Source organism: Eucyclogobius newberryi, unplaced genomic scaffold (assembly GCF_026437365.1).
Source record: "Eucyclogobius newberryi isolate DKJ021-1_F unplaced genomic scaffold, fEucNew1.0.hap1 SCAF_16, whole genome shotgun sequence".
In the NCBI taxonomy this organism is placed as follows: domain Eukaryota; kingdom Metazoa; phylum Chordata; class Actinopteri; order Gobiiformes; family Gobiidae; genus Eucyclogobius; species Eucyclogobius newberryi.
The window spans coordinates 26,154,568-26,182,141 of record NW_027315790.1 but is presented as its reverse complement, the minus strand read 5'-3'; the positions used below and the strand labels follow the sequence as shown (position 1 = coordinate 26,182,141).

Sequence of the window (27,574 nt, the reverse complement as noted above, 5' to 3'; positions counted from 1 at the left end):
AGGACACTTACAAGTCATGACCTTTATTGATCCAAGGCAATATAAAAAGGTATGAAACTAACACAGGAGATGCTAATGGGCAGAGCTAAACTGCCCCAAGGATTAAGACAAATAAGGCAGTGATCTACGAGTTTAGACTGAAGCAACGAAAGCTCAGAAATACGACTGACTGAGACATTCTGGACTTGACTTAATGTATCTGATGATGATGCGGATGTAGAACGAACACGAGAACCTGGCTCGGGGTCGGATTTAAACAGGTTTTGACTTCTTCCAACTCCCTTTCGAACAAACTGTGTATATCCATGTATTTCGAAACATTTTATATGTTCGAAATCAACATTATCAAATTGAATGTGTAAATCATTTGAGAGTTCCAATCTAATTAATAATAAGACTAATTGAGTCTTCCAATTATTAAAATGGAATGAAATTAAATCAAACTAGATGTTCCGGTAACTCCATCACAATAACACATGTTTAAGTGTGGTTTATTGCTACAGAAAATATAGCAAAGAAACCAATTTAAAGCAGACTTATCCCAAATAACCTAATTTAAATGTACAGTATTGATTTAAAAAAGGGAGTTTCAATCAAAAATGAAATTAACATTGACAGACTTTAGTAGTTAGTGTCGATAATAAGTTCCTTTACAGCACAAATCTAACTTTACAGCTTCGTTTAAAGTACCAGGTAGAAAAGGTTCCCCACAAACGCAAAGAAAACGTGCACAGGATAAATACAGAGCCCAAAAAATATTGTTCTAACCGTCACATATTGAATTAAGTTATTATTATCAGTTTCAAATACTACTACGAGCATCGAACATTATGTCAAATCCGCTCAAATATGTGACTCAGGACCAGTATGATTATAAGGGGTAAATGTTCCACAGTATGGCAATAAACGTAGCAGAACCGTGTATTTTTCAAGGTTCATTCAGCCACTAAATGAACACAAAGCGATAACATTTCCATGGACGCAAACACATGGAAAGGTTACATCGTGCGCCTTTAAATCAGACGAAATGTTTACGCGATTGTCGTTTATATTAGGGCAATCAACGCCCAAGTCAAACGAGGATAACGCGCTCCTCGTGAAGGTTGTTTTTGTGGTTTAAAAGTCAAACGCTGTATTGACATGTGACAGACGGATGTGAATAACGTCCTCGGAACACTTCCCTTAAAAAGCCTCATCGAATTATTGGCACCTGCTGCATCCGTCACAGCTCGAATGTGACATAAATAATACGACTCACGGACAGACTTGATGACACGGGCAGGGGATTGTGGGAAATCTGCACCTGATGGCAGCCAAGGGCACACGGAGTTCAACGGGACAAGAGTATTTCATCTAATTGGTGCCGAGAGAGTGAAACTGTATTTTTGTGGTCGATATGTGGTATAATTTTCAACTTTCAGAGCTTTTGTGATGGTTTTTGCCACTCGTCACTCACCGTTCCTCTCAGATGTTCTCAGAAATATCATGTCAGCGGGAATCCTCTGGTTCTAAACACACACAGATGCTGATGACATTCTGAACACTGTCAAATAGGACGTTTTCATTTTCAATACTTATTTCAAGAGGTTTATGGCAATTTAAAATGTATCCGCCAAAACAACATACAGCAGTGAAATGTAACACAATGATACACACCTTTTCAACCATGATCAGATCTCCCACTTGAATGTCTGAACTCTTCACCGGCACTTTTCCTGACAAAAGAGGAAAAACATGACCAGAACATTTAGTTTCAAAATATAACAAACAATAAAAGTAGTAGGTTTGTTTTTGTATTAATTGTGTGGATTTCTTAAAAGGCTTTTTAAATGTTAACCTTCCAAAGTCATGCTAAACAGAAATAAAACGTTCCTTTGTTATGAAGTGTCATAAACACGGAGGATCCACACAGATGATTAAATATATCCTGTACGTCAGGATCTCACTGCGCACACGCCCGGAGCACTCAAAGGGTGCGAAAGTTACAGCGCGTGTCACCGATCTGCCGCTGGGGGATTGACCGCACAATCAACAAAAGGACACATCTTAGATCATAGGGTCTGAAGAAACCAAGAGAAAATCAATGCTCTCACGGCCGAGCAAGGACTTCTGTTACAAGTGTAGATCAGCTCTTAATTGCACTGGGAGCGCTGCACTGTACACCGGAATATCACCTGTCCTTGTGTGGGTAAACAGTTACAGGCAGAGAGAGGGGGTGGCTAGGGTTACTGCAGGCTCCTCTAACCAGGGGACTACACCAGGTCCACACCCGGGCTGAGGAAGGTCCAAAACAGGTCCACACCGGGTCCACACCGGGTCCACACCGGGTCCACACCGGGTCCACACCGGGTCCACACAGGGTCCACACAGGGTCCACACAGGGTCCACACAGGGTCCACACAGGGTCCACACCGGGTCCACACCGGGTCCACACCGGGTCCACACAGGGTCCACACAGGGTCCACACAGGGTCCACACCGGGTCCACACCGGGTCCACACCGGGTCCACACCGGGTCCACACAGGGTCCACACAGGGTCCACACAGGGTCCACACAGGGTCCACACAGGGTCCACACAGGGTCCACACCGGGTCCACTCAGGGTCCACACAGGGTCCACACAGGGTCCACACAGGGTCCAAACCGGGTCCACACCAGGTCCACACAGGGTCCACACAGGGTCCACACAGGGACCACACAGGGTCCACACAGGGACCACACAGGGTCCACACAGGGTCCACACCAGGTCCAGAGCCAGGACCGAGCCAGGACCGAGCCAGGTCCGAGCCTGGTCCGAGCCTGGTCTCCCATGGGACAGGACTAAAACCTCTCACCACAAGAACAGTTTCTCCCTCTGCAGTTGGACTTATGAACACGTTATATCACTTCACTGTCACTTTAATGAACTCAGGTGAACAATACTACATCTATTTTGTAATTGTAGTGTGGCAGGTTTGCTATTCTGTCAATACTCCACATGTTGTACTTATATTCAGGCAAACTTAATTTGATTTTTAATACATTTTGTATTGTATTGTGTACATTCATTATTGGTTATTTTATTTTGTACCATAATTGCAGAAAGTTTGTGGATTTTGTTCACGGACAATAGCAATAAAGCTTATTTTGACAAAAGAAGATGGCTATGGATAAGAGAACAACTTCAACAACAGTGAAGCGAGAACTTAGAAAACAGGAGATGGCTTGAGTTACGTCTTCATGAAACAGGACAAAATCAAAATCATGATTTAGGCTACATTTTTGGTATATCGCAACTCCCAATATCATTTTGACAGGCAGAGGAACCAGGACTAAAACAGGACTAGACCTGGACTAAACAAGAACTTGACAAGATCTAAACTAGAACTGAACCAGGACCAAACCAGGTCTATATAACATGTATCACAAAAGGACTAAACCAGGTCTAAACTACCCAGATGATCAGCCTTTTCTCACCTTTGACAGTGAGTTTGGTGTAGAGCTGAGAGTTCATCTCTTTGTCCCTTTGGTAACGACGCACTTCATCCACAGCCTCTCGAACCATTGTCACTGCTAAAACAAAACCCTGAGAGAGGAAAGGTTTATTAAGGCAAAGAAATAACATGTATTCCAGTCAAATATAATATGTAAGAATGTGTTTAGGCCAAAAGCTGGAGAAGGTAGTAACATTTGTGTTTGGCATTTACCAGCGGTGCCCAGTACGTGTACAAATATCCAATCTTTAGCGACGGCACAAACTGAGAACAGGACACGATCAGAAAGTAGAGATTGAGGAAGAACTTGAACTGCTGATACAGAACCTGAGGAGAGAGAGAGAAGTTAAAAGTCTCAGGTCAAACCACACGATGACAGACGTCAACAGGGGGTCAGTCAGCGCTCGGATGGGTTACTACAGTACGTGTCCTGCGCTGGAATAAGATACATGTTAATGCCACTTTACATTAGACTAATGGAAACGCTGACACTTCTGTTTCACATGGCATTACACGACTGGGTTCATTACAGAGTTTGTATTGACAGAACGCATTCTGAAGGCTGGTTCCCCTGCATGAGTTTGCTCCGATGCATTTTCAATAGAAGAGCTAATGTGTGACAACTACTGGACCACACATGCGTAAAATAACAGCCTTGTTAGAAAACATTTCCACATGTAGCAGCATTTTGTTTATGGAATTGGAGAGCAGCACCAACATTAGTATAAATGCTAATGAAAAGGAAACTTTTGTTTTGCTTCACGAGCACCACAAATCTGTCATAAATTAGTGAACTTTATGAAATAGAACTGGAGGTTCTATTACTTTAAGCCATTTGTAAGAAGCATAAACAACTATTTGTCAGCACAGACTACAAACGACACATGCTTTTATTTAGCCGTCTCATTAAAATGAATGGTACAGAACGTTAACATCAGTAGCAGACAATGTGTGCAACTATTCGAAATAAGGCTCTCCTGGAAGTAAAAACATAATGTTTTTAAAAAAGTCAAAAATGAGCTGATGAGAATGAAATTGCCATGTCCAATGCCCATTCTGATCATCTTTAGTGTTTTGAAACAAACTCCTCTCATTAGACCGAGTAGACTGTGAGTCAACTCCAAATTGAACTGAATTTACTTGTAATTTTATATTTATTTTGCATCTTACATCTTGATAGAGGTCTATGCTCTACCAGTGTTTGTTTTTCATTTCTTTGTTGCATCTCATTGACAAACTTTTATTCCTCAATAACCGTCTGAAACATTGGACTCACGTGTAGCAGTGTAAACGATGGCAAATGAAAGGGCGTAAGGTGCTGTTAAAATCATTGCGCTCTAGTTTGTGCTCATCAGTCGTGTCCTAAATCACGGGTCCGAACTGGAACACGTGGGACTCAGTCTGCAGGACACTTTGTTAATGAAACATTCATCAACTCCAGTCCCGCTCTCACATCCGTCTAAGGTCCGATTTTGAATAATGTTTGCAATAATGAGAACCCGGTGTCTGGTCACAGCTTATCACCGGCAACGAGATCAATGGAAGAGTTAATGAACCTCCCGACCTTTAAGGGAAAATGCACAGGGCTAAACTCAATTTGTGTGTATTTAATAATTCAAAGTGGCGTGGGACAAGAGGAGGTTTGGCGCACAGCTGATTACGATATTAGACACTCCACTGGACAGCTGACATTTTATGGTGTAAAAGAAAGTGCAGGACTCTTTAATAAGTAACTGGAGACGCGTAGGTTTCCAATGTTACGGCTCCACATAAGCACTGTACATCACAAGTGCAGTTTGGTCAAGAGGCCACCAAATGTTTCAATAGATTAATTATCATTTGTTTATTTGGCTACAAAATCTACTCAGTAAAAGTTTTGAAATACACGTTTAAAAATGTATTAAAAACCGTTTAGGCGTTGGATGTCGTGATTTTGATGAAGAATTGTGCTGATTTTTGGTCGATAGTCGCAATTCCAAGCAGTTTCTTTATTTTTCTAGCGACTTTTATGTAGACGTACTAAAAATAACCCCAAAATTGACAGTGGTACAGTCATTTTTGTACTTCCCATAGTATATCATTATAATAATAAATCTCTGTTCATTGTCCCTTATTGAGGTTGACGCCCTTAAAGCCAATCACACTTTGCCCCATGGCAGCAGTGTTCAGTGTTCTCACCCCAGGCACAAAAGTGATGATGTTGTACTTCTGGTTCTTGATGCCGTTTTTGGGGTATTTCTCTTCACATTTCTCTGGACAGCCGAGCCACACCGTCCTCGCCTTCAGCTCTTTCCTCCTCCTGCAGCAGCGGGCCAGGCAGTCGCAGCAGCTGGAACACAGCATCATCAGCATAACTAAGACGAATGCTTGAGTTTACGTAAAGACTGTTGCATTATGGGGTTGTTGATTGTTGAAGCAGGCCAAAGGATATACGCTGTTTATAATACATTAAGTCCCCAAACCTGCTCACAATATGTTAAAAGTTACCACACTAAATACTTCAAGGACAAGAACATATCATTTAAATGTGAACTGTAATACCTATTTGAAAAATCACTGAAAGAAATGAAGTATATTGAAAAAAAATATGAAAATGTACTTGTTTTTGATGAGTCTAGTCATCTAAAGACTAAAAGGGTTATGTCGTGGTGGCGCTGGCAAAAACTCTTGTAAATATTCTTAGGATTAGATGGTGTATCTGTATCTTAACTGCACACGACTATAGGAAATCAAACAATATATATATTTAAACTGAAAACAAGTAGTATTTATCAGTAAAAGTGGAGATTCAACTCACAATTCCAATTCGATTCTCAAACTCTCTCACTTCTTGCCTTCTCCTCTGCCATTGGGAATAGAAATCTTTTTAAATCCCCTCGGAATAATTTGTTAATTATAGAAATGTTGAGTAAGACGGCATTGATCAATTAATCATTCAAACGACTTACGCTCTACAGCTCTAAACCGGTACAATTTAGTTTTGTGCTAGTTCTACATTTTGAGGCTTTCTTGTTTTTATTCCAACACTGACAAACAAGTTCCCATTTTGTGTTTGAGGCCAATTTAATTACATACATTACCGGACATAAGGAACATTCTCTTTGTTGCTTCTTATTGCCCGGCTGACTCTAAAGGCAAGTCTATAAACTACTTCCATTAGCTCCCATTGACTTGCCCGGGCTTTATGGGCTTTATAACGGGCGGACAAACAGTGAGAGTGCTTTTCTGACAGTTGGCCGTGACCTGGCTGCACCTGTGCCTGTGTACACCGTCATGCTGAGCGACTTGGCCTCTACACTTTTTAAGCAAGTTGGCAAAAACACTAAATAAATCAAACTTTTGGTGGGAAGTCTTGTTTGTGTTGGCCGCGTCTCCGGGCGCCCGCCGGAGCAGATTCATAACGGTGATTATGTGAGCAAATGAATGCTCTCCAAATAATATGGCATTTGAACAGCGCCGGCTTATTCAAAGTGAATTATTTGCCTTTTATAATCCCGCACTAAGCACACATAAAATTACTGGAAAGCATCAAACTGGTCAGCTGTGAAAAATCCGATTTGTTCATTAGCGAGAGGGAGGGCAGCGAGCGATCAATATGCAGTTAGAGCGACGGACTTACCCGCAGCTAAACGAAATCTGAATGTATCATATAAATGTAAACACGCGTCTTATTTTGATGGCGTTCATGGATGCCGCCCTCCACCGATCTGGCATTAAACGGATTGTCTTTAGAGGACAAACGGACGTGAATTATTAGCTGCACAAACCGCGTTGTCGTTCCGTTTGACCTGAAAATCTTTTTGGATTGATGGTGCGCGTCCAAAAAAAAAAGCCGTCCAAAAACATGCCCTTATCCTCTCTTTGCACTTCATGCACAGCTACCGGAGCGTTGGAAACACAAACTGATCATCGCAGGGAAATATACAGCAACACTTTACATAGACACAAAGCCAGTGGAGCTGGGTGCAAAGCGTCGACACGAGGACTGGGCATTCTAGAAAGTAAATATATGACAACAATTACATCCATATTCACAAGCTAACTTTAGAAATTAAATCGGTGAAATTATTGGCATCAGTTATGTTGAAAATTACCACTATTTCTGTCTCTCTCTGTCTCTCTGTCTCTCTGTCTCTCTGTCTCTCTGTCTCTCTGTCTCTCTGTCTCTCTGTCTCTCTGTCTCCATGTGTTATTCTCAGTCTCATAAATCAGATCAGAGTTCAAAGGGAAACTGAAGAGCTATAATGTAGGGGCTGAAAGGTTTACATAAATCATTCAAAAATGATGTATATCATAGAGGTAAACGTGTGAAAAACAGAACTAATTCATTTTTAAACTGTTTGCATTAGCCCTCCTTACACTCCTCACTCACTTCACCGCAATTTATGCATAAGTGCTTTTCACATTTTCACATTCAGAGGCCAGAGCAGACGTTTGCACTCACAGTAATGCTAACAACAACTAGCAAGCTAACAATAACTTGCAAGCTAACAATAACTAGCAAGCTAACAATAACTAGCAAGCTAACAATAACTAGCAAGCTAACAATAACTAGCAAGCTAACAGTGCATCACCACATTTTTTCTCACATTCTTCTGCCGAGACCTGGATATCTTGCTTACATCAAAGCTCTAAAATCAACCAAATTAACTTTTCATAAATCTAACCAAACCCAAATTGTGAAAAAGTATATTGTTAATTAAAAAAAAGCATTTGCTAGCATAGCCACCAATACAAAGTGGTGGTTGTGTGGCATAACTGGGCTGGGGGAGGGGGGAATGAAGCCTGCACCAACAACATTACTCCCTGGTTTGCTGACGATAAAAGTGATGCCAACAGCACAAAGCGGTCTCGTTTTAACCCTAGAGTTGCTTTTATAATACATTTGCACTGAAACAAAACACATGTGTTCATTACGTGAAGGAAAAAAAAAAAAAATCAGAAAAAGCCCCTCAATGAGCTTTACTTTATGTCTCGATACGAATCTTGGCAAAATATCCGTTATCGGCCACAACAGCCAGACAATTATCAGATATTGTTATCGAACTACCTCTATTATGAAATCCTAAACAGTAAATATTAAGAACAGCAATAAATAACAGGCTTGTAGTGATTTCTAGGTTCATTATTCAGTCTTCACACTACACTACTTCTCTAACCGCTGCTGCCCTGAGGCGACTGACGGAAGCGTGATCAGACCATCTGATGACCACCAGACACGCAGTATACCACCACACTACCACCACCACACTACCACCACCACACTGCTTCCACCACACTGCTACCACCACACTGCTACCACCACACTGCAACCACACTGGTACCACCACCACCACACTGCTACCACCACCACCACACCACACTACTACGACACCACACTACTACGACACCACACTACTACGACACCACACTACTACCACACTACTACCACACTACTACCACCACACTACTACTACAAACATCAGTGATCATTTTGCACAATATGTAACACACGTTGTCACGTTGTGTGCTACAGCTCTAGTTAACGCATGCATTTTACATGATTATTTTGACCAGAACGCATACTGAACATGTATTATTCAATCATCTTCGTGCTGAAGTAGAGCAACAGAGAAGTGGGCCATTGGTCAGTGAGAAAAAGGAGTGAGAGCTTAATGTGGGGCTGTAGGTGGTAGTCTTAAATAGAGAGCACGACGACGAGAGAACATTTTTCAAACAGGCACAACATCCACTCTGCCCTTTTGGGATGTTTTCTCACTGAACAGAAATAGTATTTACTCCGTGAAGCTTTCAGCGCTCTTAGTTCCCCTTCTGACTCATACTTTCTCTTTGGCTGTGTATGTAATGTGTATGTTAACGTAGTCACAATAACAAATCACGATAAACAACATTGGAACATGTTTGCACAATAAAGCTAAAGCAGAATAATTCCTCATAACCCAATTCTAAAATGTAGAGTATTGTTCAAAAAGAGCTTTAATGTGTGAGAGTGGTTAGTGAAGTGTCGGTGAGTCATAGAAGTTCCTCATCTCACGCTACACAAGTCTCATCTTCCTACAAAAAAGCCCCCCACGCATGACAGAACCAAACCAAGCAGCGAAATATAGTTCCAATATTCATACATAACCGGCACAGACATTACCTGGTTTGCAATGCTGTCACCTTATCACCTTTTTAATAATCTATAGGTTTTGTTTACAGCTCAAGTAGACGTTTATCAGAGAATGAGAACCGTTTAACCCAATGGTTTTAATAGAAAAAAACTATGCTTCCCAGTCGATACAGTAGTTCTAAAATGTGGAGGTTTTTTATGGTTTGCCTAGAATTGTACACAAAATTCGAGCATAAGTCACTGGTAAATAAAGTACCTGCCGCAGAGGACTTTCCATCCCCCGAACATGAACCAGGCCAGGCCCCTGCGCCTGCTGTTGGCTCGGGCCCGGGGCAGCGTCTGGTAGTCGCTCTCATCGTTCTCAAAGCCGTCCTCCGACATCATCAGAGGCATCTCATCCAGGTTGGACGGGTCATCTTCCAGGGAGAATCTACACACACAATGTATTCATTTTTATAAAGGTTAGGATTAGGACTGCAACTAATGATTCTTTTGGTGATCGATTAAGCTGATTATTTTTCGATGAATCGATTATTTGTTAAGACTGCAAAAGGTTCGTGAATGTGAGATTTTTATCCAGTTTGAACAATTGTTGAATGTGTAAAACTAGCAGTTTGTTTTTTTCATTTTAAAATAATAATAATTAGTGTGTAAAACTGGCACCTGAGCAAAAAGCTCGCCAACTTTTAGAAGAATCTAGTGACAACTGAATGACATAAATGTTGCAAAAACGATATTTTATTATGAAAGGAACGTTCAAGCTGACGTAACTCCAGGCAACTCAGCGTCACCGAATGATCGTGTTTGAGCAAAAGGCAGAGATAAAGACTTTCAAGTCCGTGAACATCTATGTTTAGAACTTAAATGAGAATCTCCATGCATTCAATTATAACTTAGATTATTGCACATCCCTTATTATGATGCTTTTGATACAGAAATACTCCCCACCTGAGAGTATGACATCATCACATGCTACAATTTGAAAGAAGTGCATAAGGTCTTGTTGAGTGCTGGTAAAACAAAGGTGACCATAGCAGAAATATCACCTAACAGATAGTTCAAAGCGTTTAGTAGCATGCATCAGATTGCTGGCCACTCAAAAGCCTCTCCTATTCACATCCTACACAAATACTGCAAATGCATTGAGAAGCACTTCATGTCTTATTCATTAGGCCCTTTCAGCCAACCAGCCTCAGCTCTGCATCTAAAGCTCTGGTAAACCATTATTTGAACCGTTTTAATAAATGTCAGTGTTAAAGGTGCAGATGTCACTTTTCTGGTGACATCTGCACCTTCTGTTGTCTATGGAGACAAACAAGAGCTGAGCCTTCCACAACAAATGTACAAAGTGTAACTTTAAACAAATGGTATACATTTATAAAATGAACATTAAAGAATTTAAATCCTCAGACGTAATATGTGAAAGAGTGAGGCCCATCCAGACGTGAGCTTGTAAACAGACATGAGTCTAGCATCGGCTGGATTAAGTCGGATTAAGATGATCCAACTCTAGGCCCAGTGAAAGAGCAGCAAAACATCTACTTACTGCTGAGCCGAGAGTTTAGGAGGAAGAGGAGAAACGTTTTATAAGTAAATATAACATAGTGGGTAATGCATTATCAATAATATTGTGATAAGAAATCAGGTATTTGGTTTATATAAAAAAAAAACATCTGCCAAAAGAGCCTGAAAATGGAGCAAATATATGTTTTAAACCTTGAACTAAGACTATTTAGTGAATTTTGTCAATACGCACAGATTTAACTACACATTTTAACACATTTTGGATTGATTTTCGTTGTTTTCGTTGCGACACTCAAATTGCTCATATCAGCTAAAACAGTATCCATAGTGATAATGTAAGGATAATGTTTGAATGTGTCTGGGGCATTTGCCTGTGAATCTTTTTCTTTACACCACTGGTCTTATTTTAATGTAATCATATATTTGTTCTTATGTTATTACTTCCCAGTGTCACAGAATAATATGTCTTCAGTTATCAAAATACAAAGCTTGAACCAATCATCGTGAACTATATTCTGAACAAACCGCATTCTTATGATCATAGCTGCACTACTTGAACTTCCTGTTTGTGTTTGCTTTCTTTTCTTCTGCGCCAGTTAAGGGGAAGCATTAGTAATCATTTATCTGCATTTTGTGTATTTTTTGAGAAGAACATAATGCTGCAATTTTGACAAACAATTCACACATTCAGACAGCAAAAATGAGGCTAAAGTTCACTCTCGAGCTGTGGGAGGAACATTGAGGACTTGATCTAGATCTGGTGCTTGATAAATCATTTCATTGTGTCATTTTTTGACAATTATACGTCCGTAAATCCGGAAAGGAACACTGAAATATCATAAATTTAACAACCACAATGACGATGCAATATATCAGCAATAAACACCACACAGTCTTCCTTTCAGAGACTGAGAAAAGTGTTGCTTATTTATTTAGCAAGCATCAGCAAGAAGTGCATGATATTAGAAACCATTTACAATCCATAAGGGAATTTACAACAGCAGAAAAAATATGATTTGAATGATTTGATTGCCAACAACAAATGAACTTGCTTTTGGTTAGTATGTTTGGATTGATCCAGCAGCCAAAGACAAACGATCACCACTTTAAGCTTGAATAGTTCCGTAAACATACCTGCTTTATTGTACACGTCAAGAGCAGTCAAAAGTGTTTAGATGATTGTGGTGAACTCCCAGTATTGACAGCAGAGTCAGATGAGGCTTGTCATGTGACGTTATTGCCAAACAGGAGCATAAACTGTGGACACGTCTCCGCTGCGTCTCTCTCACGGGTTAATGTGCAGTTTAATGGATGACCTGAGCAGGAAATGTTTGCTTTTCCGGATACGCGGAGCAGCTGAACTTGTCAGATGATGATGATGAGAGCTAGCATCAACATGCTAACAGCTAAACAACAAACAGCACCGCAGGTCACGCGCGGGGCTTCGTCACGACCCGAGATTTATGTACGAGCGAAGACGGGGCCCCACGGAGCCCCCCCGTACCTTGAGAGTCTGGCGGAGTTGTAATACGGGATTCTCCTCGAGTTCTTCCTCACCGGATTTAACGGGATGCTGTCAGCCATCTTGGCCCGGGCGGTGCGTGCTGACGTCACGGCAGTACGTGGGTGCCAGCCCCCTCAGAAACAGTGTTCTATTATATATAGCTATTATAGCTTTGTATTTTAGGACAAAACGTGACATCAGAGAGAGAGAGAGAGAGCTGTAATCCAGGTTTTAAAAGACTTTTGCAATGGTCAGTTCAAGTCAAGCATATACTTGACAAAAGGCCTGTCCCACGCCCACAACATAAATAATCCTGAAACCTAAGGTTCCTTTAAAGTGCTAATGTAATGTGTTTTATGCACTTCTACAGCGGCAGGACCAAACGTACTGAGGTGATGAGTGAAAGTGCAACAACAATACTCCTTTATTAAGTGCAATTAGTAAACCTCAAATAAGGGGGCACACTTTTTTTTTAAATTAGGATGTTAAAAAAATTAAATAAAGGAGGTTGCACCCCTTTGCAAAAAATAGAATTCAAAACTGTTGTATTATTGTATAACGTGACCCACTGATTATCAATGTGATGTGAATGTTTCAGTGGTGGGGGCCACTGGCCCAGATTGGCAGCAACTTCTCTGTCAGAAGGCCCCAGGGCAGTTGCGGTTACATTATGGCTCGTGTGTTTGGAGTAAAGGCAGTGTAAAGTAACTCTGAGATAATGGCTTGAATATATGTTAAAAGACAAATGCTCTCAAAATAAAATATAGAACAAAAAAGACATTCGTTTTCTTTTCACTATCTTTTATTCAGTCTAAATGTTCCTTATGACTGTTTTCGCCTTTACAGTGACAAAACCTCAGGAGTCAGACTTAGGAGCAGGTTTGTGCCTCAGCTGCACTGGCCGACGTCCAGAGGAGAGAGAGTCTTTGCATTATTGATTTCAGTATTCACTCTGGGTTTTCAACTGAACAATATGTCCACGACCGTGAAGTTATTTTGTTGAGAGGTTTTCCCAACAAGTGACTGCAAGGGCAAACATGAGTGTGACAGGCTTATTCTGCAATAAAAAGTCATTTATAAAGTCTATAGATAATACATAACAAGATGTTTTTACAAATACATTATAGTCCATAGATTTGCATAAGGTTTTAGTTCAATTGATTCCAATCTCTTTACTGTCATCGATCAGCATGGAGAAGTGCCTGTTGTTTCCCAGCTCCATACTCTTGGTCAGGCTGATGGGGGCGCTCCCTCGCTCCACAGACAGAGGGTGGATCTGAGGCAGAGCGCGGTTCTGGATCACTGAGATCTCGTTGTTCTTCAGGCCCAGGCTGTTGGTGATGGCTGAGGCATATCGGCTCCAGAACCCGGAGTCCACAGTCCGAGACCCCAAGTCCTTCTGAAACACTTCTCCGAACTTCAGTGCATCTCCTCCAAGCAGCGCCAGAGGATTCTCTACTGAGAGACGGCGCCCCCTACGGGCTGGTGCATTGTTCCACATGTGAGTGCCCATATGGACCTAAAGACAGAATAATCACATTTTAGTAAAGGCCCCAGGAGTGGCTTAGGCCGTCAAGACAAGAGCGTAAGCAAGTCTTACACCAATGTAAAAAAAAACTCCTTTCTGTTTTGTGAGGGAAAAAAGTTGATCCGGTCAATAAAAGTCATGTATAGATTGACCAGCAATTCACAGGAAACAAACACGCAAATACATAACTGCCCCATCCCCCTAGACCCTCTTTTTCTGTTAATAATTCTGTTATTAGAATGTGTCTTCCAATGCAGTGTTCAACAAAGGTTAATTGTGAACAGTGAGTAAAATGTTTTAAGACATTCAATTCAATATACTACATTTTTACCCATATATAAAGTAAGACTTTTGTTGACGAGTAGAACATGTCCAAACATTATAGACTCTCTCACTAAAATAATACGTTCAAGTGAATGTACCTTGAGATTCCCTTTCGTGGTGAAGGCCCTGCCGCAGACCGAGCAGACAAACGGTTTCTCCCCCGTGTGCGTCCTCTCGTGAATCTGCAGAGCGCTGGCGGAGGAGAAGTTCTTCCCACAGGCGTTGCAGTTGTGCTGTTTGGGGGTGCGTCGCGGAGGAGCCGGCCCCAGCAGGGTGAGGGGTCCCGGGCTGCCCGAGGAGGGATAGGCCGGGGGGACGTGAACACTGAACGGAGCGGGAGGAGGGTGGAGCTCGCCGGAGATGGTCGGTTGTCCGTTCAGCTCTGGTTTTAAAAGGCTCAGTGGTGTGGAGGTGGTGACGAGGCTGGGCATGCTTTGGCCAACAGCTGAGGAGAGCAAAGACAAGGACTTTCACTACTCACACAATCTGTTAATGATAATATCATGTGGGGCATGATTCAATTATTAGAAATAAATTATTTAAATGTTCTGTTCCATTGCAAAAAAGTGCTAGACCTGTCTCTCAGCAACTCAAGTTCCCCTACTATTATTTTAATGTTATGTAATCATTAGACAGGACCGTCAGCAGTAAAGTGGGTAAAGAGTGGGAGAGACATTCAGCAAATTGAGTAGGGAATCTATCACACAACATTCAGGTCGGTGCAAAACTTAGCATGTGTGCAGAAAACACCATTTAATTTAAAAATATTGGAAAAGCTGGGGAAATATTCCCTTTGCTTCAGAATTCATGCTTATAATGGGTCCTTAAAGAGCACATAATTCCCTACATTTAGGGTGTGTTCACGCTGGTTTGGGTCCTGTTTGAGTCCTCATGCAGATTTGGTTAAGTCCTGTTCTAGTCCTGGTTTAGTCTGGGTCTAGTCCTGGTTTTGTTCCAGGTTTAGTCCCAATTTAGTCCTAATTTTGATGTAGTGTTTGTGTAAAGGTGAAAGCATCCTTAGAACCAAATCTCTTTTGTTTGAATCTTGTAAAATCCCTTTCATATTTTCATATTGCTCTTATCATTTTCAATTTGAAATCCTTGCATAGTATATTTCTTTATTAAAAAGTGAATTGAATTATTCAATTGAATTTCTGTCACTGTAGTGTTACTACATGGCTAAAGAAAGGAACAATTACCTGGGCTGAAGTGGAAGGACATGCAGTATGGCGTCTCCTCTTTCACACTCAGTTTGGTGGATTGAGTTTCTTTTTGCTCAGGGCCGGTCATCTCTGCAGAATGAGTCAAAGTTTTAGATAGTTCTGTCTTCACCGATGGGGCCAAATCCTCTCGAGATCCAGTCCAACCTTTTCCCAAACCTGGAGATCTGATCCTGGCTGATCCATCTACACATGTCTGGTCTGGACTTTTGGGACTTTTCTCTGAACTTTTACTGTTGTCATTAAATCCATTTGTTAGCAATTTATATGCATTGTCTATGGACCTCATTTGATTCTCCAAAGCAGCCAGACTTGAAAACGGTGGTTTCGTTGAATTGTAAAAACCCTCGTCCAAATTGTCTTCCTCTTCCTCGTCCATTGAAATATCATCTATGACGTCATTGCTGTTGCTACTTAAGCTATCAAAGTTCTTATCACTCAAAGAGATTTCGGACTCCATTTCCTGGGGACTTTCCATGTTATTTGAGTCAGAAATGTGCCCCACCATGTGCATTCGGATGTGTTGTTGTAGAACCACGGCGTTTGTGAATTTCTTTTGGCAAATGGGGCACGAATGCTGCACTTGAACGGGTGAATTTTCCCTATGGACACCAATGTGAGTCTTTAGATTGCCTTTTGTCGTGAACGCGCGGCCGCATACTTTACATTTATAGGGCCTTTCTCCTGTGTGGATTCTGTAGTGCATCTTTAAGGCGCTTTGACAACTGAGGACGCGGTGGCAAAGCACGCACTGGTTAGGGTCTGTCATTTTCTTATCAATGTTTTCAACTAGTTTTTGCAGCTTGGAGGTTTCAGACGGCTGCATAGATTCAAGCATAGAGGAGAACTTGGTGTCTTCGGCATGGTTGATTGGTGAAGTCGAAACCGGTGAGGTGCTCGTCTCGGGAGAGGAGATTGTACAACATTCGAGGTTTGGTTTTGAGGTAAAGTTTTGCATTAGTTGAAGTGCATCAGCCTTCATTAAACTGGGTGTTTCATTCTCCCGGCAAGGCTCTGAAAGAGGAGAGAATCGGGCCTCATTGCCTGCGTGGTTAGGTGACAAAGAAATACATTCACTGGCAGCCGAAGATTTCAGGGATGCTGTTACACTTACGGGGTCATTCGAGCTGCCCAGACCGGAGACAGCGGACGCAATCGGAAGACCTAAACCGGTTGGCAAAGGTGCTGCAACGGGTTTAGTCTCCATCCACGAGGAGACGGGCTTTTCCGGGGGGAACGACATGCCGTAGGGAATTCCCGAAGTGGTTGGCACGTTGTCAAGGTACTCCGGGACGGGATAAGGGTTCATTTGGACGTGGGGGTACTTGTCTTTGTGGCGTTGGAAGTGTACCTTTAGGTTGCCCTTTGTGGAGAAGCGGTTTCCACAGATGTTGCATTTGAAGGGCCGCTCCCCCGTGTGCGAGCGCAGGTGGATCTGTAGCGCACTGTCGCTGCCGAAGACTTTGGCACAGAAACGACACTTGTGCTTGAAGAAGGGTTCCTCTGGGCTCGGTTTAGTTTCGAACAAAGACATTTTCGTAGGTTTGCCTTTCTGCTGCTTCATTAGCGCGGTCAGAGGGTCAAGAGCGTTAGCTGTTGCCGCGATGCTAGCTAAAGGGTTGGGGAAGATGACGCTGCTGCTGCTGAGTGGACTCTGAGGTAGAAATGGAAGGTTTGAAGATTGGCTAAGAAGGCTGTTCGGCCCAAGGGAGAGTGGAGCGGAGGAGCTTAGCGTTGGAGCGCTTCTAATGCCACTAGCGTCGGTGTAAGGGGGAAGCAATGTGCTACTCGAGCTGAAGGAGTTTTCTGAAGAATCTCGGGAAAAGGTTTGGGAATTTTGCATTTTCTCCAGCCTTGACTGCAAAGTTACTGCAGCTTGTCCGTTGACAATCGATGGCATAGTCCCTGACAGCGGCAAGATGGAGGGCGGGATCCCACTTGGAGGAGCAGGAAACTGGTTAGGACCCAGTGGTAGGACCCTGGACACTGGGTTGAGCGCCGCTTGTGTGGGCTGGCGGTTCATGAAGGCCACCTGACTGCAGATCTGCTCTATCAGATGGAGTTGGTGCACTTGTTGCTGTTGTAGGTTCAGCAAGTGCTCGAGAATGACCGGGATGGCTGCAGCAGGCGCTCCCTTCGCCCCCGAGCTACTGTTTAAACTTTGGGAAAACTGAGCCACTGCCACACGGGTGCTATGCAGGATTTCAAGAGTTACATTGGTATTCGGCAAGCTGTAACCTGTTGCTATTGATTTCAAAGGTAAATCTGACTCTGAAGTTTGAGGGCTAGAGCTTGTTGTATAATCAAATTTGTCTTGCAAAGCGTCCATCTCCATGCTTTCATCTTGGTCTCTCGCTTCTTCTAAATTATCAGAACTGTCGTTGCCATTCCCGAGGAAGGTCCCAGCCTCGTAGTCCGGAGATCCAGGTGGGGAGGAGTCGCTGGACAGGACGCTGGGGACGGGAGAAGGTCCGGTTTGAGAATCTTGGCGGTCTTTCACGATCAGCACCAAAGGGTCGTCCGCGGTGCAAACTTTCTGGTGTTCGCCGAGTTCGGTCCATGTGAAGAATTCGGCACAGCATTTGTTACAGATGTGGGTGTCTTCACTGCTGGCGTCCACTGCACTGGCGTCTTCTCTGCTCAGGCCTTCAGCAGCGTCTACAGGGAGAGGACGACAGGGATTAGGACAAATGTAAACGTCAAACAACAAGATTAACATAGTAGTACACGAAAAGTAGGGCTGTACTCAAAGTATTGATACAGCAATATATCGTGACTTCTTGGCAATAGATCTGACCTGAAAAGGGGATTATTCATATACCATTTGTTTTCTGAAATTCATCAGTCATTGTGAACATGAAATTCCAACACATTTTATTATTCTACATAATGAAAACATCCTTTAAGTAAAATAACTTTTAACAGTGGTTTTAGGGGATATCCATGTATCAGGACACGTATTGTTTGAAACTCCGAGTATCGGGATACGCATTGTATCGTGAGGTACTAGTAGCTAGTAGTACTAGGAGGTACTACTAGAAGTATCCAGCCCTAATGATTCATTCTTGGCTTAAGGTTAGTTCAATTGGACAAAAGTTTAGGTAAGCTCTGAAGCAATTTGAATCATCATGTAATTGTGGGACATTTTATTATCACACTATAGATTATTTTGTTGTCAAAGTCAAATTTTACCCTTTAATCTTTTGCAATTAATATTATGCATCCACTTTTGAGTCCTGACCCACTAGTGTAAGTTGAGCAATGTCAAGCAGATGCACTGGATCTAGATTTAAGGATAAATTGTTGTTATTCTATTTTATATTTTTTTAAAGATACAACCAACTATACTACAAAAACCTGCTTTCCACGTTACACAATGTACTTTTCATGCAAACTGTATAATGTATCTAATATTACGGCAAGAACATTGCTGTTTTATTGGAAGTGACAGCTACTCTGCATTCTACAGTGTCATCTCAAAGTCCCTGTTTTTACATGTTAACCATCTTTCACTAAATCAATATAGTTCAAAGCAGCCATAGTGACCCCTCAATTGTTCATTCAGACAGATAATGAAATCCCATATGTTACATTGATTTTCTGTGTGTTCATATCATTCAATCATCAGCTCATCCTCAACTGCCTTTTAGTTCATTCGACTTGCCCTGATTTGGATAAATATTTTTGAATATCAACAAACAAATATACTGTAAAGTGAGTTATCTATGATCAGGTCTGATTGGAAGAATATGAAGTATTTTCTTGTTATGACCGCCTATTTTGAGAACCACTGATTGCATCCATTTATCTCTTTTGCAACTCCCCTGCTTTATACAATTATTATTACGAATTCATTATTAATTATTGATTATTTTACTGTCTATTTATCAAACACTTATAGATAATACTTGTCTACATGTATTACTATACATAAGGCTCGCACGAACTAGTGAACAAACCTCATGTTATACTATTTTTTTAAGGATCACAAATTTGAGAAGAAACATCATTTTTTTGTATTTTATTCAAAATTATTAATACCATATCTGTAATTTATGTGTCTGAAACTTTTCCTGTGATATGTGACCAGCTTCACAAATTACTTTTTGAATAAATAAATAAAGCATTTAATTTAGCTTAAACTTTATGAAGTATATTGAAATAATTAAAAAAAAAAAGTGGTTCTTACTGCAATACTTTGACCCAAATAATCACAATTATTGATAAAATGTAAAACTCTTCCACATCCGTCGTTAGAACTGGGTCTAACAGTCAATAGTTGAATATTGAAATCCATTGACACAAATCCATAAAATCTACACGCGGTTGTGACACTTTCCCTTCATTTGAATGTGATTTTGTGATTCTTGGTCTGGACTCTGACCTGCTCCTGTCCCCCCCGTCCCACTCAACCCAATGTCTTTGTGCGTCTCTTTTATAGAAGTCACTGTTGCATCTGCTTAGGCTGTGGCCCATTAGAAACAGACCGCGCAGCAGATGGACGGATTTGGACGAATCAATACTAAATTATAGCACCACACTCGCGCTTCCACTCACTGATTTTAATACGGCAATTTTTGTAGATTACTAACAACATTATGCATTAAGATGACACATGCTTCCATTTCTATTTGCAATTATATGAGTTGAGACTGAAAAGGTGAAGAAGTCTTATGTAGGCCTGTTCAAAACCTGATTCGTCCACATGTTAAAGGTTTTATGATTGTTCTGAATCCAAACCAACCAAGATTCTGACCTTTATCTGACCTAGACATGGGAAATATTGACAAAAATTATAGCAAATTTTTTTTTGGAGTATCTTGCTAGCGATATTCAGACGATATTATGTCAGAATTGTGTTTAGTTGAGGTTTAATTATCAGACAAATTTGAAATGTCAGTCAAATATATCATAAAAGTGCAGAAATATTGCCTGTTTTGAAAGTTTATGCCATCACATTTAACAAATTATTTTTTTATCAGCTCTTTTTGTAGTTCTTTTTTTTTTTTTTTACTATAAACAATTTACTCAATAAAATGTGCATATCTTCAAAACAAACATACATCATAATGTCTAAATTTCAATATAATGCCCATCTCTGACTATAAAACAATCACAATTGTTTTAACACTGCATTTACTGTATATTTTAGACAGAATATACAATAATCTTTGCTTTTTGGTTGGGTTAAATGGTGTGTTTAACTCCATTACAGCATAATTTATTATAAACATCTCAGTTTGACGTTCCAAAAAACAGATGAACAAATCAAAGTATGTTTTATCATTGATTTATCTGCTTTTGTTACTGTAAAACATTCCAAACCTGCTTAAAATATGACATTTACTCTCTAAGCTGCACTGTTGTCAATACAGATGCAAAGAAAAGGTTAATTTACGCTATATTTAAGTTGGTCAGGGTCCATTTTGAAGTCTTACCCACAAGCTGAGTATGTTTGTCTTATCAAAAAAAACAATATAGTAAAAAACAAAGACAAACAATCTAAAATCATTATATACGACCACTTTTTCAGTTGAAATGCATTTTGGATCGCAGCACATTTCCCATAACCTTGGCTTTGTCCGTGCTGTTTTGTGCATCTGTCTGTGTTTTTTACTCTGTTAATAAACTTTCATTATCGCCAAGATCCACCAGAAAACTCCCACTATTCCCAGTCCTCCCAGAGCAAACAAAAGAGGCTTAACCATGGCAACTTTTGTGCTCCTTTACTAGCACATACATTACAAGAGCGAGTTACCGAGGTCCGAACTGTACGCTTAAATCCTTAGACAAATAAACGTAGCAGACAGTTACGTCACAAATCGTGTAACTCACTTATTTTTTTCAGCTTTTACATTTTCAAACGTCTAGAGAAGTTGGTGGTGCGAGCAAGAGCACCTTTTACAGTAAACGTTTAAACGGTTTAACATGTTGGGTGGTCTGTGAATCACCAAAGCCAATCCAAAAACACACAGGAAAAAAACCCTGCTCTTTGTCTAAACGTTACAAGATTTACTTCCAACAAAAACAAAGGAACCATCAACTTTGATTTAGCGACCGCTTCAGTGTGAGCCAATATAATAACTGTGATTGAAATTTATTTTAGATTGTCACCCTTGTATCGGCTCGAGGAAATAGATTTATGTTTGTCTAGATCCGAGGTTTGAGGAGCAGAGGTCGAGAAAAGTAGCATTTTTGGCTATAAATGTGCACAGGAGTAAAACCTTTTCAACTTTTGGGTAAATTGTACTTGTTTTTATATTTATATATTATATAACGGTATCATCCCATGTCTGTATATGTTTTCTACTTCAAAAAGCTTCATATGCTGTGAAAAAGTGTTAATAATTTGTTCAATTGCATTTGATTTTGACTCACAGTTTCTTGTTTGATACCAAAATCTGATCATTATCTGATTTCTGGAGCTATCAGAATGTTGAAAAGACACGAAAACTGAAACAATGTGAGTAATCTTGATTTCTTTCTTCTCATTGTTTAAAGAAAATCGTGCCAAAAATAGGCAAACTAACGAAATTAAATGAGAAAATATGAAAGCTTGAAAGAGTTACTTCAAAATATCTTCTTCTTTGTCTTCCACATACAACAATTACTCTAAAAAATAAATTAAGTTAGGTGTTTTCGTTCATTTGATTCATTACGTATATGTAAACACACACCAAAAATCCTGGGTTATTTGATTAACTTTGTTATTTTAAGTTATTTCTGGCCATTCAGCAACCAAATACATACTTTTAATAATCAGTATGTAATTGTTTTTGTATTTTGCCACTCTATAATCGCGCTTTAGTGATATTGTTTCAAAGTAGCAACACATTTTCGCACCTCTCCTCACCTCTGACCCTGAAGATCAGAAAGCAGCTGTTGACGTGCTAATTGTATTATGATCGGGACACGCAGCTCTTGCCCTTCGCCGGGTGAAGCTGACAAAGGTTAAGTCAATCATTTCAGACCCCCTTCCCCGGGCAGGACGTCCCGGCTGTGGGGGGGCCAGGACACGACACGGGACGACCTCTTCGACGCTGCTTAACGGACACGGATTTTGATGTCGCCTCAAAGCTAAGGAAAACATTTTAATCTGACCTGTGAAGTTTACGACAAATGGATTTAAGGCTTCAGAAAAGGCCCAACAGACTTTTGATACGACAAATTTGCAAAGACATTTGATTCGTTTTCATGTTAAATTAATTTGACAACAACATCTATCGCGTTTTACCTTAAACGTTGTCTTTTGCACTATAATTTCAGTGGTTTGACACTTAATAGCCATGGCAACACAGTGATATCTTATACTCGAATAACTGATTTAATAACTCTCAGTCTGAATCAAATCAGGAGAAAATGTAATTGTTTAAAGCAATATTTCAATATTAGATTGAGGAATTATAGTCGCTGGGAATGTGATTGAACCAGTGAGATCCAGTTGCACAATGATAACGGGAATTATTACAAATATCAATAATCATGTACACGCAGGCTTTATTAGGGAAATGCTATCACACAGTGTGCACAGGCCTCCTTAGTTCAACCACCACAAAAAATAAATATGAATTAGATAAATCATTAGCATTGTTTTCTCGTGATAATATTGATCACAAAATGTATAGTATATTGTGAGATCTTCACTTTTGCTGTGTGGTTTCACGTATAGAATGAAAATGTTAAGTCAGGCCTGTAAATCTCCTCTGAGAATATGATTGGCTGCAAAAATGACACTGTCCATTTATTATTATTTTTGTCCTACTTGATTAGACAACCATCTCTTAAACGTCCACACTGACTTAAGAGAATGACTAAACGTATTATAGAGTCCCTTTTGGTTTGGTGCCATTGCTTTGTCAGCGATGTTTGCTCCAGTAAAAGTCCAGTAAACGTGGCTCTGAAGTTAAGACACATGCGCAACAAAACCTACGACCTAAACATTATAAACGAAACATAATGAACAGAAGTCAACACATGTCTTTTCATATTTTATCATTTGGATTTTTGAATTAAAAAAGTAAAACTGTAAAATTACCCAAAACGCTCGTGCGAAAAAGTAAATTAAAAGGTTAATTAAAGGTAGGTTTTTTTGTATAATATTCATTTTAATTATCTCCAGCGCTCGCTTATGTGGGCTATGTCTCCAAAATAAAATAAAAACGAACAAAATAAACAAAATAAAAGCAAGAGAAAGTGTCTGAATCCGTACCGTGCCCGCGGAGCAGCTTCCCGTGCGCCGCCGCCTCCTCCTCGGACCAGAGATGCTGAGGTTTGGCTTGTTTTCGGCGGGACATGGCGCTGTTCTTCCCCGGGACCATCGGTGGTACGGGACACGGGTTCATGCCTTCAGCAGCGCGGATCACTCTCAAATACGCGTCCCGGGGCTGACGGAGAGGATGGAGAGACCCAAGTGCAGATTGCGCATGTCAGGGTAATTATGATTGAGGACGGCGTCGGCTTTTTACGACCCTCGCGGCCCGTCCCGTCTTCTGCGCGCTATTGGCCCGTGTCCAGTCAAGCACGGGAGAGACGTGGAAATGAGGGGATGAGGGCTAATAATGATGATCGGCGCGCTTCCTGTCCGGTGTCGGTTTGACGCGTTGACGCACTGACACGCACGAGTCCAACATGCTCCGGCGCAACTTTGAAGTCAGCAAACAACAAAACTTTACACACACACAACACACAAACACACACACGTTTCGAGCCTGTGCGTCCGGTCTGGTCTGGTTTGCGTTACATCTGAACAGTTTGTCGGCTGCGCGTAAAAGTATAAGCCCAGTTTGAGTTGGAGACGATGTCCCGTTACAATTTGACCCGGCGCGGCCCCGTCATCACGTCCCACATGAATAAAAGAGAGCACGCGCGCGCGGCAGATGAGGGGTACGTCCAGCCAAACGGTGGTGAAGAACAACGCGGTCAGTGCAGCGGTCGGTCCCTCTGGCTCCGGTCCCGGCTCGTCCCGCGCTGTCGCCCGTGTGAAGTGCGCTGCTTCTCGGTCACACACACCGGCGCGGCGCTCCTCCTCCGCCTCTGCTCCGTCATGAGCTGCTCCTCGGCCCGCTGCGATAGGCTACTGCGGGCAGCGCGCGCCAGGAGCACCGGGGCCGGGTCCGCGCGTCCCGTGCGACCTCCCACAATCTGGCGCCACAAAAGAGCAAGAAATGTGGTTTTAAAAGTTTTTTTGGGGGCTGTGGAGTTAAATGAAGGAGCAGGAGGGGAAAAAGTGTGAGTCCTGGTGATGTTTGTGAGTGAGGCATGTTTGAGCCCTGCACTTTTATACTTGTGGGACAGGCAGAGGGATGAGCTTTCATGCCTTTGTGTTCAACTATACTTTATGTATTCAAGCAGTAACGATCTTTTATTTGTTCTGGAATGTCCCTTGAAATGCATCGTCTCTTTTAATTTGAAACTTTTGAATCACCATTTCATGTTTTATTCAGTGGGATTACACAAACACGAGAAAGTAATGATGAGGAAACACTCCGAACTTGGTTTGAACTTGTTGATTTGGCATAATATGTCCAGTTTAACAATCACTATAAAACATATTTTGTACAGCTGAACCTGCAATGTAATTAAATGTAGGTTACATTTCTTAAAAAAAAAAAAAAAAAGATAAAAACAAAACGGTCAAAACGGTCGAAACAGCCAAATAAAAGGAAGAAATGCAGACTAATTTGATACTTTATTTTTCTTGGTCATATGTGACAAACGTCTGAGGTACAGGAAAAAGTGTGAGCCCTGGTGATGTTTGTGAGTGAGGCATGTTTGAGCCCTGCACTTTTATACTTGTGGGACAGACAGAGATGACCTTTCATGCCTTTGTGTTCAACTATACTTTATGTATTCAAACAGTAACGATCTTTTATTTGTTCTGGAATGTCCCTTGAAATGCATCGTCTCTTTTAATTTGAAACTTTTTAATCACCATTTCATGTTTTATTCATTGTAAACTGCAACATTGATCCAAACTGGTCTTAAAGTTCAAAACAAGAACCCTGAGTTTTGACTTTTCAAATAATCTTGATAAGTTCAGAGATGTGGGCGGGGATAGGGGGAAGGTGAAAACAGAATTTGTCTGAGCACTTGAGCCTCGAAAAGTGGGACAGTGGGATTACACAAACATGAGAAAGTCATGATGAGGAAACACTTTAAAACTTGTTGATTTGGCATAATATGTCCAGTTTAACAATCACTATAAAACATCTTTTGTGCAGCTGGTTTAGCTTGAACCTGCAATGTAACTAAATGTAGGTTACATTAGTTTAAAAAAGTAAACAGATAAAAACAAAACATAGCATATTTTATTGGGTGAAAACGGTAAAAACAGCCAAATAAAAGGACTTTATTTTGCTTGGTCATATGTGACAAACGTCAGAGGCACGTACACTTCTCCAAACCAGAACAATCACAGTGGAATCACAGTGAAGTCAGGTCTGGTTGGGCATCTGAGATAAACACTGTGAAGAGAGAAGTTGCTGTAGAATTGAAAAAAAAAAGAAAAACCTGAAAGAAACAACAAGAAGAACACCCTTTCACATTTAAATCAAACTGAACTGTAAAACATCATGTGCACATGAAGTACAGCTCTACAACTTGTAAATACACATCGAAAGCAAACACCTCCCCGCGCCGCACGTCTGACCTTCTTCAAACCGAAGCCTTTCCAGCGACGCCGGCGAAGACAGACGCATACTTCGCCAGAGCTGTAATCCTCCGCTCCGACATTGTCCCCAAACTTGTAATTATGTGTTATTAACAGGCGCGGAGGGTTGGAGGGCAGAGTCAGCTGTTGATAATTGCAAGTGCTACAGAAGAGGCTGGTATTGATCGCCGCGTCTCCTCGTTCCCCTGCTGTGCCCAGATAAGCAGGTCTCTATATCATCTCCGCCGACCTATCGGGCCGACGCACACTTTATGATGAATAGCCGGTTGCCCGCGACGCTTATCTAAGAACTCGCCCCTCCTTGATTCTCTATTGATTCTTTGTAACCGGCGGCGATGCTCCGAATCAAACCGGGGCGCACTACTTGGCCGCGATCCCCTTCCCAGATTGGCCCCGCAGCGGCGAGGGAAGCCGCGGCGAGGCGCGAGGGCCACGAGGGCCACTCGAGATGTGCGGCGGGAGGGAGCAACCGTATGGGACCGGTCGTGGTGTAAGTGGTGCGAACGTGATAACGGGCGGCGGGAATCATGCGCACGACTTTGAAATGTGTAATACTGTGTGAGTGATAGTCGTCGCACTGTAACTTTGAAATAGTACATGAAATGATGTTATTTTACGTGTTCCTAGTGTATTATTGGCTTGTTGCTTTGTAAAGACTGTTTCTCACAACGTTCTTGGCAATTTATGTCACATTTGAAGCCCAAGCAATTACTATAAGACATAAAAGTATTGTGATAACATAGTATTAGAAGAATCTAAAGTCTACAATCACCACATTGAAGCTGGGGCTAAATCAGGACTAAACCCGAGATTAAACCTGGACTGGATCTAAAAATTAACTAGAACTGGATCAAACCAAAACAGGACTAAAACCGGCTTGATTTAGGACAGAATAGCGGCATGTGTGACCGCAGCCTTAATCAAGAACAAAGCTTCAGTTCAAGTTCAAGATTAAATATGATCTGAAACGAGTATAAAGTTCTTCCTGGCTGTGATGTGCGATACCAGGGATTTCTGTTTTGAGCTGATACCTATTAATACTATGGCAAGTATCGCGATATCGATCCGATACCGATGCCACCGGGTATTGAAACTCTTCTATTACAAATATTTTAATCATTACATTCATTTTTTTACATTAGCTTTGCTCCAGCTCAGCTTGAACGGATATATACGTTCAGATAAACAAAAATATAAACAACTTTTGGATGAATTTAAGTA

At 41.2% G+C, this 27,574-nt stretch overlaps 2 protein-coding genes across 4 annotated transcripts in view; both read right to left on the bottom strand.

Annotated features, from left to right (window-relative positions):
- atp9b (ATPase phospholipid transporting 9B) overlaps window positions 1-12,704 on the bottom strand; it is a 46,615-nt gene extending 33,911 nt beyond the window's left edge. For 2 of the 3 annotated variants that reach the window (XM_072448137.1, XM_072448138.1), the window contains exons 1-7: window positions 12,613-12,704; window positions 9,841-10,014; window positions 5,651-5,801; window positions 3,686-3,799; window positions 3,456-3,564; window positions 1,657-1,715; window positions 1,457-1,508 (exon numbers count right to left, since the gene is read on the bottom strand). In XM_072448137.1, the coding sequence (XP_072304238.1) occupies window positions 1,457-1,508; window positions 1,657-1,715; window positions 3,456-3,564; window positions 3,686-3,799; window positions 5,651-5,801; window positions 9,841-10,014; window positions 12,613-12,692 (739 nt within the window). In that variant the 5' untranslated portion in view covers window positions 12,693-12,704. Of the gene's footprint in view, window positions 1-1,456; window positions 1,509-1,656; window positions 1,716-3,455; window positions 3,565-3,685; window positions 3,800-5,650; window positions 5,802-9,840; window positions 10,015-12,242; window positions 12,342-12,612 lie in introns of those variants that run through there. The other variant, XM_072448139.1, reaches the window with a different exon arrangement.
- A 692-nt stretch (window positions 12,705-13,396) lies between these two features.
- On the bottom strand, window positions 13,397-24,160 carry sall3b (spalt-like transcription factor 3b). Its single transcript, XM_072448143.1, has 4 exons — window positions 23,894-24,160; window positions 15,664-18,342; window positions 14,563-14,909; window positions 13,397-14,131 (listed from the first exon to the last, which is right to left on the bottom strand). Exons 1-4 carry the CDS (start codon window positions 24,024-24,026, stop codon window positions 13,766-13,768), a joined length of 3,525 nt encoding a protein of 1,174 aa, XP_072304244.1. The 5' UTR covers window positions 24,027-24,160; the 3' UTR covers window positions 13,397-13,765.
- Window positions 24,161-27,574: the final 3,414 nt, after the last annotated feature.